General features: G+C 48.9%; 1 protein-coding gene across 10 annotated transcripts in view; it reads left to right on the forward strand.

Moving 5' to 3' along the window:
- MTMR3 (myotubularin related protein 3) overlaps nt 1-14273 on the forward strand; it is a 153884-nt gene extending 139611 nt beyond the window's left edge. For 4 of the 10 annotated variants that reach the window (XM_058432014.1, XM_058432019.1, XM_032139778.2 and 1 more), the window contains 7 exons: nt 2942-3112; nt 4341-4486; nt 5895-7299; nt 8441-8551; nt 9030-9118; nt 9879-9905; nt 12035-14273. In XM_058432014.1, the coding sequence (XP_058287997.1) occupies nt 2942-3112; nt 4341-4486; nt 5895-7299; nt 8441-8551; nt 9030-9118; nt 9879-9905; nt 12035-12206 (2121 nt within the window). In that variant the 3' untranslated portion in view covers nt 12207-14273. The remainder of the gene's footprint in view (nt 1-2941; nt 3113-4340; nt 4487-5894; nt 7300-8440; nt 8552-9029; nt 9119-9878; nt 9906-12034) is intronic. The other 6 variants (XM_058432016.1, XM_032139781.2, XM_058432017.1 and 3 more) reach the window with 3 other exon arrangements.
- The last annotated feature ends 1110 nt before the right edge of the window (nt 14274-15383 follow it).

Here is a 15383-nt window from a genome sequence, read left to right on the forward strand (position 1 = left end):
GTGGGCCAGTTCTCACATGAAACTGTGCTGCCTCTTCAGAATTTAATAGAGGTGATTTTTTTCCTGTTTGTTTGTTTTTTTTTTTAGTAAATAATTTTGCTATTTACTTTTCAAAAAGAGAAAATCCAGGTATACCAGGTTTGCATGAAGTCCTTGTGTTGTTTTAAACTTAGTTTTTTTTAAAGGGATGGTAGAAACCTAAATAGCAGTTAGAAATAGAAGCAATCAGAATGTCTGGACCATGTTCCCTCCAGTCTACCAGACCCCCATGACTGTCTCAGACTCTCCGCACCCTCTCCTTTGATGGAGGGTGCACTATCCCTGCCCTCTTCCAGTCCCTCTGTCCATTTGTGTACCAGCTCTCCTCTCATCTGCTGCACTGGCTGGCTCCAGCATTTCTCCTCTCTGCCTTCTGCATCAGTGCGTTTCCCTCTCTACCAGAGCATGGGTTTCAGCTTAAAAATGTGTAGTGTCTCTCATCTTTTTAAAACCCATTATTGGTCCTGCATCTACCTCTAGCTATCATCCTATTGCTCTTGTTCCCCTTTACAGCAGAGCTCCTCAAGTTTTCTACCCTTGCTATCTCAAATTCCTCTTTCCACGCTCTCTTAAACCCACTTCAATCAGGCATTCACCCCACTGCTTTACTAAAGCTGCTCTTGTTAAAATGACCAGTGACCTTCAGGCCACCAATCCAGTGAGAAGTTCTCAGTCTTCATCTCTTTGATCCATCATTACCATTTGGCACAGTTTAACCACTCCTTCCTTGAAATGCTTTCTTCAGTTGACTTCTAGTACTTCCTTGCAGTTGACTTCTAGTACTTCCTTGCTCTTAGTTCTCCTTTTACCTTACTGGATTGTTTCTGCCTCCTTTGCTGATTCCCCTTAATCCCTCCAGTTCCTTTTTTTTTTTTTTTTTTTGAGATAGTGTCTTACTGTGTCACCCAAGCTAGAGTGCAGCAGTGTGATCATAACTCACTGCATCCTCAAACTTCTGGGATCAAGGGATTCTCCCACCTCAGCCTCCCCAGTAGTTGGGACCACAGGCACATGCCAACATGCCTGGCTAGGTTTTAAAAATTTTTTGTAAATAGACATGGAGTCTCGCTATGTTGCCCAGGCTGGTCTCAAACCTCCTGGCAAGTGATTCTCCCGCCTTGGTTGCCTGAAGAATTACAGGCGTAAGCTTCGACACCCAGCCTCCTCTCCCCAGTTCTAAATGTTGGAATGCCCCATTGCTCAGCCTCCAGGCTGCTTCTCCATCTACACTTCCAAGTATTTCATCCATTCTAGTGGCTTTAATTGCCATCTGTATGCGGATGAGTCCCACATTTGTACACCTTCAACTTAGACCTCTCCACTTCAGACTCACATATCTAATCTATTACTACTAGGTATCTCCACTTGGCTGTCTTAATGTTGATTCAGACTTAATAAATTCAAAACTTGATACTTCTTTTTGGAGACAGCATCTCACTCTGTCACCCAGGCTGGAGTACAGTGGCGCAAACATAGCTCACTGCAGCCTTGAACCCCCAGGGTCAAGTGATCTTCTCGCCTTAGACCCCTGAGTAGCTAGGACTGCAGGTGCGTACCACTGTGCCTAGCTGATGTTTTTATTTATTTTTTTTTTTTTTGTAGAGATGGGGTCTTGCTTTGTTGCCTAGGCAGGTCTCAAACACCTGGGCTCAAACAATATCTTCCCACCCCGGCGTCCCAAAATGCTGGTATTACAGGCATGAGTCACCATGCCTGTCCAAAACTTAATTCTTGATTTCTGTGTTTCCTCACTATAAAACTTGATCTTCCAAACTTGATCTTCCAGAAGTCTTCTCTCTCACCATATGGCATTTCCATCCCTCCTTTTGTTTGGGGCAAAATTCTTTGTTATCGTCAAGTCTCCTTCCTCCCTTCCTTCCTCCCTCCTTCCCTCCCTCCCTCTTCCACATTCAGTCAGATTCTGCAGCTCTGCTTTCACAATATATCTAACACCTGGTTATTTATTGCCACCTTTACTGGTACCACACTGCTTCGAGCCACCATCATCTCCTGCCCCAATTGAGTTATCCCAGCATAGAGAGTCTCTTCTAAAACACAAGGCAGGCTATGTCATTCCTTTACTTAAAAACCTCTAGTTACATTTTACACAAAAGCCAAAGTTCTTAAAATGGCCCCTAGAGCCTTCCTAGAGGTTACCTCTCTAGGTTCATTTCCTACCATTCTTCCTCTTGTGCAATCTCCTTTAGTCACACTGGCCTCCTTGCTGTACCTCAGAAATTGCAAGCATGTGCTTACCTCAAAGCCATTGCACCTGTGGTTGCCTCTGCCTGGAGTGCTTCCCCTCAGATAGCCACATGCCTGCTCTTTCATGTCCATTGGGTCCCAGCCAGTGAGGCCATCCTGCACTGCCTCATATATGTCCTGTCCATCTCAGTCTGCCTTGTTCTCCATAGCACTGGTCACTCTTCAGCTATGACTAGAGCAAGCTCCATCAGGGCAGAATAATTTGCTGGTCATTGCTACATGCCCAGCACCTTAGTCATGTTTGGGCCACGTGAAATGCTCAATAATTTGTAGAATGAACAAGTAGTTTTACAAATATACTGTCAGCTCAGACTTGAGTTGTACACTGACGTGCTCCTCTACCCAGTTCATATGCTGTGGCGCTTGTGAGGGTGGCTGTGAATTCAGAATCTCAGACTGTTTATCAGGGAAGCTAAGAGGAATGGGGGTACCAACAACCTGTCTGACTCAGGTTGTTGGGTCCTGGAATTGGTGGTGTGAGGAGGAGGAGGCTACTGCATGGCTTACTGGGTTCCCCGTCCTGACAGAGTAAATTGAAGTGTTCTCAGGGATGTTAGGATAAGGTGGCTCAGCTGAGCTGACTTATCAGAGTGTGCATGCCTGATTGCTTAATTTGTGCTTCATTGGACTCCCATAGGTGAAACTGGTGCAGCATACCTATTCCTGCCTCTTTGGAACATTCCTGTGCAACAATGCCAAGGAGAGAGGGGAAAAGCATACTCAGGAACGGACATGTTCCGTGTGGTCACTTCTTCGGGCAGGCAACAAGGCTTTCAAAAACCTACTGTATTCCTCTCAGTCAGAAGCCGTATGTATCCTTCAGCCTTTCCACTGTGATCAGCAGAAGGAATTTGGGGTTGGTTACATATGAGAGCCTTTTTGAGTAGTGACTGTTTTTGTGAAGACATCTCCACTGTCTCTGGATGGACTGGTTCCATTTTTCCCCCATGACTCTGTCCTGAGGAAGGCCTGCTTCTAATGGTGCTCTGATCTGTTTCTGATGACTACTTGCTGAGGGTGGTTTGGTTTAACACAGATCTCTACCTTGCCACCCTAGATGTGAATCTTTTTTGGCACTGCCTCCAGAGCTTAACTTACTTCTAGCATGTTCTGTCTTACGGGAGAGGCACTTAAGTTGCTTCCTGATGCACTGATAGCTCAGAAGGAGCTGCCACCAGGCCCCCAGCACCCTCCTAGTGTCAATAAGAACGATACCCACCATAGTTTCTGTCTCAGAACAGTAAACTGTGTTTGACATTGGTATGTGTGTCTGTCTGTGATTCTCTGCTCACATGAAGAGCTGGCAGGCCCTTTAAGACTTTGTTCCCTGAAGGAATGAATACCTTCTGTTAAGCAGAGAAAAGGAGGCACATAGACCTATGTGTCAGTTTCATAGTAATATTAGCTTTGTCAGAATGCATCTTAAACCCTAAAGACGTCAAAAGGAGGCTAATCAGAGTTTATATTGATTTCCTGGACTATTAATATGGTTCTCATTACATTTAAGTAATCACAGAAAATATTTAAGCTGACTGCTTGTCTCTCCCCTTCAGTGTGCCTTCTGGGGAAGTAACAATACAGCAGAAAAATGTCCTTCTTTTCACATGATTAATTTAAATGATCCTATAAAATGGGTTTGACAGTGTTTCTTGAAGCCAAGCTTTTGTGCCAGCGGGATGGACAATCACCATCTAACAGAATGACTCACTTTCTTAGGCAGTAAAAGCAACAAATCAAGCTGATGAAAGTCAGACATTGAAGGTGACCTAAGAAATTAATGAGAAAGGGATAAAAAAAAAATATTTTATATTTTCATGCTCTTAAGAGGCTCTTAGGTGAAAAATGTTGGCCATATAAAATGTCTAGTCCTGTATTGGTCCTCTTGGGATAGACCTGTATCCATTGGTGCTGCTTCTTTGTGGAGATCCTGTCCGCCCTGTTGGGTATTCCAGCTGGGTGCATGCTCTTGATCATTTCCAGACATCCTAGAAGACTTACTGGGGCATATTTAAACCTGTGTCCTTCCCCCTCCTCAGGTGCTGTACCCTGTGTGCCATGTGCGTAACCTGATGCTGTGGAGTGCAGTGTACCTGCCCTGCCCATCCCCAACCACCCCTGTGGACGACAGCTGTGCACCATACCCAGCCCCAGGCACCAGCCCTGATGATCCCCCCCTGAGCCGGTGAGCCCAGGGTGATGCCACAGGCCTGACAGCCTGTGTGGGTGTATTCTTGTGTTGGGACATGTCCAGGGATGGTCAGAGATCATGATGTTATCTGGCTCCACAATATCTTTCTTAGATCTCTGCAGTTTTCTCAGGGAAGTTATAGGGATTTCTGAGCTACAAGGCTGTAAGATCCTTGTTTCTGGGAGTGAGTTGGGCCCTGTTGCTTCATGTTGTTTTGCATACACTGAGCAGCTCCTCAGTGATAGAGCAAATCTTCCAGTTTTTCTGTGACCCCTTGGTTGTGTTTTCCCCAGTGCTCTGTGCTCCTGCCTATTTGCCATGATTTGTCTTCTGAGGCTTAAAAGGCTGATGCTGTCAAATGACAGAAAATTTTGCTTTGGGCCAGGCTTGGTGGCTCGTGCCTGTAATCCCAGCACTTTGGGGAGGCCAAGGCAGGAGGATCGCTTGAGCCCAGGAATTCCAGACCAGCCTGGGCAATGTGGTGAAACCCCGTTTCTACCCAAAATGCAAAAACTAAGCAAGTGTGGTGGCACATACCTGTAGTCCCAGATCTTGGGAGGTTGAGGCAGGAGGATCACTTGAGCCTGGGAGGTGGAGGTTGCAGTGATCCAAGATCTATTGCACTCCAGCCTGGATGACAGGGCAAGACCTGTCTCAGGAAAAAAGAAAAAGAAAATTTGGCTTTGTCACTTGAGAATTAGCTTTATTAAATTCAGACTGATAGATAACACATTAATTTAAAATACTGTAATATCAAGAAACACCAGTGCTACTTTGCCACCCACTGAGAAACACAGCAGCATCATGAAGAACGTCTTTTGGAAATAGCATTTGCAGGCCGGGCACGGTGGCTGACGCCTGTAATCCCAGCACTTTGGGAGGCCAAGGTGGGTGGATCACCTGAGGTCAGGAGTTCAAGACCAGCCTGACCAAAATGGTGAAACACCCATCTCTACTAAAAATACAAAAAAACTAGCCGGGTGTGGTGGCACACACCTATAATCCCAGCTACTCAGGAGGCTGAGGCAGGATCGCTTGAACCTGGGAGGCGGAGGTTGCAGTGAGCTGAGATCGCGCCACTGCACTCCAGCCTAGGCGACAGAGTGAGATTCCGTCTCAAAAAAAAAAGAAAGAAAGAAAGAAAATAGCATTTGCTGTTGGCTCATTTGTATGTATGGGGCATGGGGTTGGGGGAGTTTGAAAGGAAATCTGCACACTAGGAGGACTTGTTCCGGAGCTTTGCTGCTCCAGCAGTCTGGGCCTCGCTCCAGAGATGCTACAGCTCCATGAGTAGCCATAATGGACCCAGTTATGAAACAACTGCTTGTTAAAACCTATTGTTTCCTACTTCCCTCCAAACAGTTTCCAAGATTTTCATTTCCCCCAAATTCCTTTCCTTTAGGCTACCAAAGACTAGATCATACGACAATCTGACCACAGCCTGTGACAACACAGTGCCTCTGGCCAGCCGGCGCTGCAGCGACCCCAGCCTGAACGAGAAGTGGCAGGAGCACCGGCGCTCACTAGAGCTGAGCAGCCTGGCTGGCCCTGGAGAGGATCCCCTTTCTGCTGACAGCCTAGGGAAGCCCACCAGAGTGCCGGGGGGTGCCGAGCTTTCTGTTGCAGCTGGAGTAGCTGAGGGGCAGATGGAGAACATCTTGCAGGAGGCCACCAAAGAGGAGAGTGGAGTAGAGGAACCTGCCCACAGGGCAGGCATTGAGATACAAGAGGGTAAAGAGGATCCTCTCTTAGAAAAGGAGAGCAGGAGGAAGACACCTGAGGCCTCAGCCATTGGACTTCACCAAGACCCAGAACTGTGTGATGCTGCTCTGAGGAGCCATCTGGATATGAGCTGGCCTCTGTTCTCACAGGGTATTTCTGAACAGCAGGGTAGGCTCAGTGTTCTCCTCAGTTCTCTCCAGGTCTCCCCCAGGGGAGAGGATTCCCTAGAGGTCCCTGTGGAGCAGTTTCGAATAGAAGAGATTGCAGAGGGTAGAGAGGAAGCAGTTCTTCCGATCCCAGTAGATACAAAAGTTGGCTATGGTACCTCACAGTCATGTTCTCTGCTACCTTCCCAAGTCCCTTTTGAGACCAGAGGACCAAACATGGACAGTTCTGCAGACATGTTAGCGGAAGATAAGGTGAAGTCAGGAAGTGGGCCCCAAGGTCATCATAGACCTTGCCTTGTAAATAGTGGCAAGGACAGGCTTCCCCAGACCATGGAACCCAGCCCTTCAGAGACAAGCCTGGTCAAGAGGCCCCAAGTGGGGTCTGTGGTGCATAGGACTTCCCCTGGCAGCACTCTCAGCCTGACACGTTCCCCTTGTGCCTTGCCTTTAGCCGAATGTAAAGAGGGGCTTGTGTGCAATGGTGCCCCAGAGACTGAAAACAGGGCCTCAGAGCAGCCCCCAGGTCTTAGCACCCTCCAGATGTACCCCACACCCAATGGGCATTGCGCCAATGGGGAGGCTGGTAGGAGCAAGGACTCACTGAGCCGTCAGCTGTCTGCTATGAGCTGCAGCTCTGCCCACTTACACTCAAGGAACTTGCACCACAAGTGGCTGCATAGCCACTCAGGGAGGCCATCTGCAACCAGCAGCCCCGACCAGCCTTCCCGCAGCCACCTGGACGATGATGGCATGTCAGTGTACACAGACATGATCCAACAGCGCCTGCGTCAGATTGAGTCAGGCCACCAGCAGGAAGTAGAAACTTTGAAGAAACAAGTCCAGGAGCTGAAGAGTCGCCTGGAGAGCCAGTACCTGACCAGCTCCTTACACTTTAATGGAGACTTTGGGGATGAGGTGGTGAGTAGGCTGTGGTATTCCTCCATAGCTGCCTAAGGAGACGGCACGCTGAGGCTGGGTGCCCTTTGTGCCCAGTGCATGGTGATTGGTACAGGTTGTGAAAGGATTGGAAAGGTCCAGAGTAGCCCTGTTAAGAGAGGCTGGAGATGAGCCTCTGCCACAGCGATGGCAGCCTGCCTGTTTTCTGCTTTGCTTACTTTCCGCAGATGTCCTGTTGGACGCCGTTGGAGAGGAAGAGACTTAGCATGCACTACATGGTTGATCAGATCTCTCAGACACAGGATCATAAGTCTTCAGAAGGGCTTGAACCCATGGGCAGAATGACATCTGTAGGGCAATGCCAAGTTATTCCTGTCAGATTTTAGTGCCTGTTCTGCCTTAGTAACTACAAAGTATTAGTCCTTCCAGACGTGGGCTATGGCTGTGAAGGTTCAGTTCTTTTTAAACAAATATTTATACCCACCCTGTGGCAGATGCTGCCAGTAGAAATGGAGAGAAGGGACTGGTTTCTAGCACTGTTGAGGAGTTAGCTCTGATGGGGGTTGGTGGCTGGAAATGGGGGTTCCACAGGGGAGGTTCTCAAGGAGGTGCTTTCCTCTCTGGGTGGACTTGACTCAGGCAGCTCAAGTACAAGTGTGAGCCCTCGCTCTCAAGTGGTCAGCGTACATTAAAGGCGGGCACATCCAGTGACTTTCAGTTCAGAGTGACTTGGCTTTTCCTTCATGCTAATGATAGTTTCTCATGTTCCCAGAGAGTCCTTCTAAGAAAAGGAGGGCATCCCGAAAGCACTCAGCTTTAACTAAGTGGCAGGCAGGGTTGGATTGACAGGCCCACTGGAGCAGCTGACATATAGAATTCTCATTCCATTTTGGTCACTTCCCTCTCACTTTCTGGAACCCTGAGGCCTGTTTTTCTACTCCAGAGTCACTGCACACAACCTGTGTATCCCTCTCCCAGCTGAGCCCAGGCCCGCACTGCACTTCTTCACCCCAGTTCTTGATGGCTGATGCATCTGCAGATTCGGCAGTCCTAGCACTCGGCCTCCACCCAGAGTCCTCAGTGCTCCCTTCGTCACCAGGCCTTTTCTTCTTTTGGGAGGAGACCAGGTTCATTCTGTTCAGCTGTGTTTGTTTGCCAACAGACTTCAATCCCCGACTCGGAAAGCAATCTGGATCAGAACTGTTTGTCTCGCTGCAGCACAGAGATTTTCTCTGAAGCCAGCTGGGAGCAGGTGGATAAACAGGATACAGAGGTACAGGTTCAGCCCCTGCTCTGAGTGCCATCCATTTAACTGTTTTGTGGTTCTTCTCCACCCCCGTTCCCACCCCATACCCCTGGCCAAGGAAGCACCTCCCAGCACAGCTAGCCCTGAGCCTCTGGCACCTTAGTTCCTGGGAACCCACATGAAGCCTAGGATTTCTGAGCCAGGGAGACTCAGCAAGCTGGCCCTCCCTCTTCATTGCCTCTATGAACTGGAGGCTTGCCAGCTCTCACAGTGACCCAGTTGCTGCTGCCTGCTACTTTATCTCAGGGGAGATTGGAGTCCCCTCTAGGGAAACGATTTGGACGCCTTTCTTGTACTATTGACATCACATTTGCTGGTCTGGTGCCACCAGAGCCGATGTGGTCCTTGTGACTCTTGCTGCCCCTAGCATGGCTCTGCTGGCTCCAGCTGGCTCCAGCTGGATGGCCCATCTCCTGTCAGTAACCGTGCCCCATCTGTTTTGTAGATGACCCGTTGGCTTCCTGACCACCTGGCTGCCCACTGCTATGCGTGCGACAGTGCCTTCTGGCTTGCCAGCAGGAAGCACCACTGCAGGTACCATTGAGGGGCTGTGGTAGGGTGGGCTGCGTGTGGAGGCTGAGGGTTGGCCCACAGAGCCTGCAGAGTAGAGGGTTGTGGGCATCTCAGTGTTCTGTCTGAGGCAGAGCCATGGTCTCATCTTCCTGTGCCTCTGAAATTGGTGTTTGCAAAACTGCATTTGGCATCTTTGTTCAAATTCAGAGTAATCGCTATTAAATTCTAAAATGTGCAAATGGTAGCATTTTGTTGTTTCCCAGATTGGTGAAACAACAGCTACCACTGAAACCACCATTTCTTATTCTCAGCATAACATTTCTTCCCATTCAACATGGCTACTATAAGCAAAACCAGTTTTCCTGCGATGGGGAGGGAACTATTTTCCTATTCCTTTCCTGCTCGCTGACCCCACACTTGTTTTCCCTTGTGCCATTGGTGAGCAGCTGTAGCTTGGGGAGTAGTAGAGACAGCTGAGGACAGTCTTCCAATCATTAAGGTTCCTGACTTCTTTTTCCTTCTGGGTTGGGGTAGTGAGTTACTAGGGAGGCTTTGCCCCAGCTAGGGTGTTGACTGTCTGGTGGATGTTCAGTGTTCTTAGACGAGGAAGTTTATCTGAATCGTGCCATAGCTCACCCACACGAGTGAACCTGGATTGAAAATGGAACAGTCTCTTTGCCTAGTAATGATGCTTCTAGGACATGTATCACCCCACCCTGCACCCCAAGCCCAGATATCTTTGGTTGGCTTTTCTTCTGAGCTCTTTCTCCCCTCCTTGCAGGGACACTGACCGTGTTGATCAAACGTGGTGAGCATTTGCAACAACCTGCCTGTGATGTCTGCACATCTACAATAACTTCTCCACACTAACTCTTATCATATCCCCCTCTCTGCACTCACTAGGGTGAAGCCTGGGGCCTTGGGTGCACAGGCAGATAGGTGGGCTTGAGGGGATTCAAAGCAGCTGAGGAGAGGCCATCGAGGGTGCGTCAGGCTGCAGCCATGTGCTCCCCTCCTGATCACAGAGGTCAGCCAGGCCGTCTTGCTTGTGACAAGAAGTAGTGCTTCTTGTCTTCTGGTCTTGTAGGGGAGCCAGTTGGGTTTTCAGAGCTATTTATTTTGGGTCAGTGATTCATTGAGATGCCAGAATAATGCTAGTAATTTCCAGGTCAAACAGCATCACTGCTTCTTTTTTCCCTTTTTTTTTTTTTTTTTTTTAAAGAGACCAGGACTGAACAGAGGTGATCTTTCCAGAGAATTGTTTTAGCATGGGAGACTTTAAGGAAAGATTCCACTTAGTGTCTTTCAGGATCCTCTGAAAGAAGTCAGATAGAAAAGCATCAGCCAGGTGCAGTGGCTCACGCCTATAATCCTAGCACTTTGGGAGGCCAAGGAAGGCGGATCACCTGAGGTCAGGAGTTCAAGACCAGCCCGACCAACATTGTGAAACTCCATCTTTACTAAAAATACAAAATTAGCTGGGCGTGGTGGTGCACGCCTGTAATCCCAGCTCCTTGGGAGGCTGAGGCAGGAGAATCTCTTGAACCTGGGAGGCGGAGGTTGCAGTGAGCCAAGATCGCACCATTGCACTCCAGCCTGGGCAATAAGAGCAAAACTCCATCTCAGAAAAGAAAAGAAAGAAAAGCATCAAATTCATGTCCAGCTTTTGAGCTGAACTCCAGCAGGAATGTTAAAGAAGTGTAGATGTTCAGAAGTTTTTCTGTGTAACTACAGGTTTTTGCTGACTCATGCTTTTTAGAACTAGTTATGAAGCACAGCATTCTGGAAGATGAATTTTGTGTTTTTCTTTTCTGTCTTTCCATTACCCCATGTCCACCTTTTCCTTTTGTGGTATTCTTTTGTTCCCACCTGGTCTTAGTCTTCTCTCCTCCTGTGCCTAAGTGATCCTTAATCCAGCAGTGGGTTTGCATTCCGAACAGCATAAATGAAAAGTTAGAAGGCCAAGAAGCTGCCTTCCCCCAGTCTTTGGTGGGCTGTGTCAGGCTCCTTGGAGTTTCTTGTTCTTAGGCTCACTGGGATTGATTTGTACCTCAGGGCCCAGCAAAAGTAGAGTTGTAAGGTGGGCAGAAACTCATTCTTTGCCAATTCCCTTTCCTGTTGGCTCTGATGGGCATCCATCTGGGGGTGCAGACCTGTGTTGCACAGATGCCTCAGAACCCAGCTTTCAGGGGAGGAAGAAAGGGAAGCCTGGGGCCTGAGTGCATTCTGGCCTTTTAGTAGAACTCTGGTTTTCCCTGGAGATGCATGGGTTGGGGAGTAAGCCATAATTGACTGACACCTATCTAATAAGGGGGTGTGTGTGCACGTGTGTTCATCTGTGTTCTTGTCCTCCCACCTCTCCTCTTTCACCCTCTGAGCATGCATCACAGGCTGCTTGTCCCTGGCTTTGCATGCTGCCAGCAGAGCAGTCCAAAATGGCAGCAGTCTATCTACCATGTTGCTGCCTTTGATCCTCTGGAGAAGTGGCCGTTGGGCAAGGCTCCTTACTCCCCAGTGAGGCTGGGTAGTTGTTTCTCTCGTTTGAGGAGCCTGGCCTCTGTGATCACAAGCTACACAGGGCATTGCCTAGGTGGGTGTGGCCACTGGGTTTTCCTGGATCAGGACTAACCCATTGTTAGGACCATGTATTCTTACAGATCTCTCTTGAGCAGCATTCTTCTGTATACCTGGTACCCTTGAGTCAGTGGTGAGGCAGCCAAGAATCCTTGGCCCCAAAGTGAAAATGACATGTGACTCTGCTAGGTAGGGACACCCTCCCTACCCAGCTTGTTCCTGGGCTAGAGAGATGAAAGGATTTGATCTCAAGGAGCTCCAGCACATGCAATTACACACAGCAAAGTTTGTCTTTTGAAGTTGGTTTCCCTCCACATACCTGCTGGCCAAAACTAACATTATTCTGTTTCTTCTCATCTCAAGGAATTGTGGGAACGTATTCTGCTCCAGTTGTTGTAACCAGAAGGTTCCAGTTCCTAGCCAGCAGCTCTTTGAACCCAGTCGAGTATGCAAGTCTTGCTATAGCAGCCTACATCCCACGAGCTCCAGCATTGACCTTGAACTGGATAAGCCCATTGCTGCCACTTCCAACTGAAGCTCAGTGACCTGGGTGGGCAGTGGCCAAGCTGCTGTTCCTATGACAGGCCCACTCAGCCTGGGCAGACCGAGAGGCCCGTGCACTTTGGAATGGGAGCATGGAACCACCTGTACAGAGTGACAGAAATTTGGGATGCACCACTGGATTGTAGATGGATTTTTCTTTCCTGTCCCCCTACTCCCTGCCTACCTTTTCCATCCTCCTCCTCTGCCTTCAAAAAAGGAAACTCTCCCTTGGTTGTCTTAATTTTTTTTTTTTTTTTTTGATGGAAGACCAGGGGTTGCCAGGCCCGCTGTAACTGCCGAGCTGCCTGCTGTCAGGTGACACCGAGGGATGGCTTGTTTCTTCCGGGTGGGAGGATGGTGGTCAGAGTCAGGAGTATGGAGATCTGAGACCGTGAGCAGGGAAGAAAGCCAGTGCTAACATGCAACCGTTCCTCATACCACCGCCACATCAGAGCTGGTTGGGAACCCTTTGCTGCTGGGGAGGCTGGAAGCATATTCCCCAGGAGCACTGCCCTGGGCATCATCTCCCTCCTGCGAGGAGCTGAGCCAGTCCCCTCACAGATGGATAAATTAGGCTGATGTTTGGAGGGAGAGGCACACGGTAAATGGCATCCCCTTAGGCCCCTCTTTGGGAAAGGAAAGTGGATGTTCCTTTGAGGCAGGTGAGGGGTTGGGAATGGGTAGCCGTCATGTTGTCCCCCGTGGGATTCCATTTTTAACTTGACCCAGATTGTCTTGGGCTCCCTTTGCTTTCAGGGGGCTGCTTTCCTGGGCCAGGCTCTGTAGCACTTCCCACCCTCAGGCATGAGTACAGACTGGCCAAAATGGTTATGCACTCAAGGCCAAAGCCTTCCCTGAGCCCAGACGTACCTGGCTCCCCATTCTGGGGCCTGGTCCCCTAAACAATCTCTTCCTCAGCCAGCACAGGGAAATCCAGACTCAGGGTTCCAGAAATCCCCCTTTCCCAAACCAAACCAATCATGGATCTTCCCTTTAAGGGGTAGAATCAGCCTTTAGAGTTACAAGCCCCTGGAAAAGGGAGCAGGTCCCATACAATCAGCCTTTCTTCTCCTCCTCTTCTTGGGACAGGAAGAAGAGCTGAGCAGTCCCCCTTCCCCGCTCCTGGCTGGCAGAGTGGGCACTTGTCTGGCTGCTGGCCAGCAGTGAAGGGCCACTTGGTGACTTTGTAGGATTCCTTAGAGAAGTGACATGGCCTTGAGGAGATTCAGGGCACCTTTCCTCAGTGAGCTTTGATATGGTCCAAAAACAGCCTTAAATCAAGAGTATCTGTGGAGGTAGGTGTGGGGAAGGTTGGAGAAGAGTTAGGTTTGTGCTTTGTAATCTTGGCATCCATGTTTTGTGCCTGCCCTCCCTCTTGGGGAGGCCATGCTTGGCTCTGCTGAAAGCTGCTAACTGGTGACAGGGTGGATCATGGTGAGGACTAGGGGTAAGGTCAGGGAACGCTTAAGCTCTGGCCCTGCCCTGTATTCCTCTTCCCCTTGGTAGTAGTTCCCTGACCAAGGGCAAGCTGTGTCTCAGGAAGGTGGCTTCTGTGCGTGCCTGGGTGTGGTTAAGGCGTGGCCCAGAAGGCTTCCCTGGTGCTCTCAGTCCAGGCAAAGCCCAGAGCATCTGAGCACGTCTCTGACTTCCAGTGGCAACACGTGGAGTTTGAATGTGGTGAAACAGGGTGTAGTTCTTTTCCACATTCTGTGTCATCTAGTCGTGCAGGTAGGGGAAAAGTTGTTTTAATTGAAGATTGTGCATTTCCTAGTGACAGGTGCCAAGAGGTTATGATACGGGTTTCTTGGGTCTGATGTACAGTGTGAATAAATGCTTGCAGCTCTTAGCTCTTTTTTGATCGATGAAGCACTTTTTTATTAATATTTTCCTTTGTTAAAGGAGGAACCGTAACTCTCCATAGCTGTACATATAACCCTTTTCTCTTAAAGAGGAGTCAGTCAGTGCTCCTATATTTTTCATTTTTTGTCAAAGCAAGAAGTAAATACTTTAGAATTGTTAAATATATAAATAAAGCAAATAAAGTTGAGTGTCCACATGGTAGCATTTGCTAACACTTCCTAATTCTTTGCCCTGTGGTTTATCCCCTCTTCATCCCTTTTCCCTCTCACACAGAAGTGTTTGAGGGCCTGCTGGGAAACTGACCTTTGGCAAAGGAAAGCTACAGATAGCCTTCCAACTCTAGACCTTGGCAAGGAGCCTCACCATGGTGTCCAAGCACCGAACGCATTTCCTCAGTGATTCTGCTCCTAAAATCTCCCAGGCTAAAAGAGGGCAAAGCAGTCAGGGATCTGACCTGGCAGCTGTTCCTCCTTCTCTGAAGAGTTGCGCATCAGTAGTCATTACAACTACCTCTCGCCTCTAGGCTCCATTTTTAACTGCTGCTCTGATTTCAGGGCAGCCGGTACTCTGGCCCCTTCAGTGGGAAAGTGGAAGGAGACGTGGGGTGGGGGTGAGAAAATGCTTCTGCCTGTTCTTGAAGGATAGACTATGGGTGGGCAGAGAGAATTGGGGGCAGAAATGGAATTAGATGTGATTGGGTTATGCAGTCAACTAGAGGTCTCCTTCCCGCCTTCTCTCCACACAGAGGAACCTCTGCTCCTTAGCTTTTACAGCAGGACTGTGGCATCTAGTCATTTCAATACTAGTTCTTGCTCTTCACAGAGGTAGATTTTTCTTTCCCCTACAGCACTGTTGGGTATCCCTCCCGTCACATGGGTCTGTGGGTGAGATATATTATGCTGTTCCTCCCTCGGGAAGGTTGGTATTGAGGGGTGCCTTGCTCCAGAGGCGCCAGCCCAGCATCTGTGGTGAGTTGGCTAAGATCCAGAGAGTGACCTGCTCAGAGCTCCCCAGAGGCCTTCACTCTTTGGGGCAGTCTCTCTAGGGTCACTTTCTGAATGTACCTTCTACCTAAAGTATACAAAGAGCCAGCTGAGCTGGTTCTAGTGTGAAAGCTGTAAGTGCCACCCAGCAGGCATTTGAAAACAAGAAATCATCATTCTGTGGAAGGAGAAGGTGCCATCTCAGCTACCGTCAGTCCACCAGGGAGCCCAGTCTGTGTATTCTGATGAAGTTGTGAAAAACGTGTGTGTGCCATGGCCAGCATGTCTACACACAGCCACTATTGTTCCTGTGGGCTAGTCCCCAG

The sequence above is a fragment of the Hylobates moloch genome, unplaced genomic scaffold, assembly GCF_009828535.3.
Source record: "Hylobates moloch isolate HMO894 unplaced genomic scaffold, HMol_V3 SCAFFOLD_19, whole genome shotgun sequence".
In the NCBI taxonomy this organism is placed as follows: Eukaryota; Metazoa; Chordata; class Mammalia; order Primates; family Hylobatidae; genus Hylobates; species Hylobates moloch.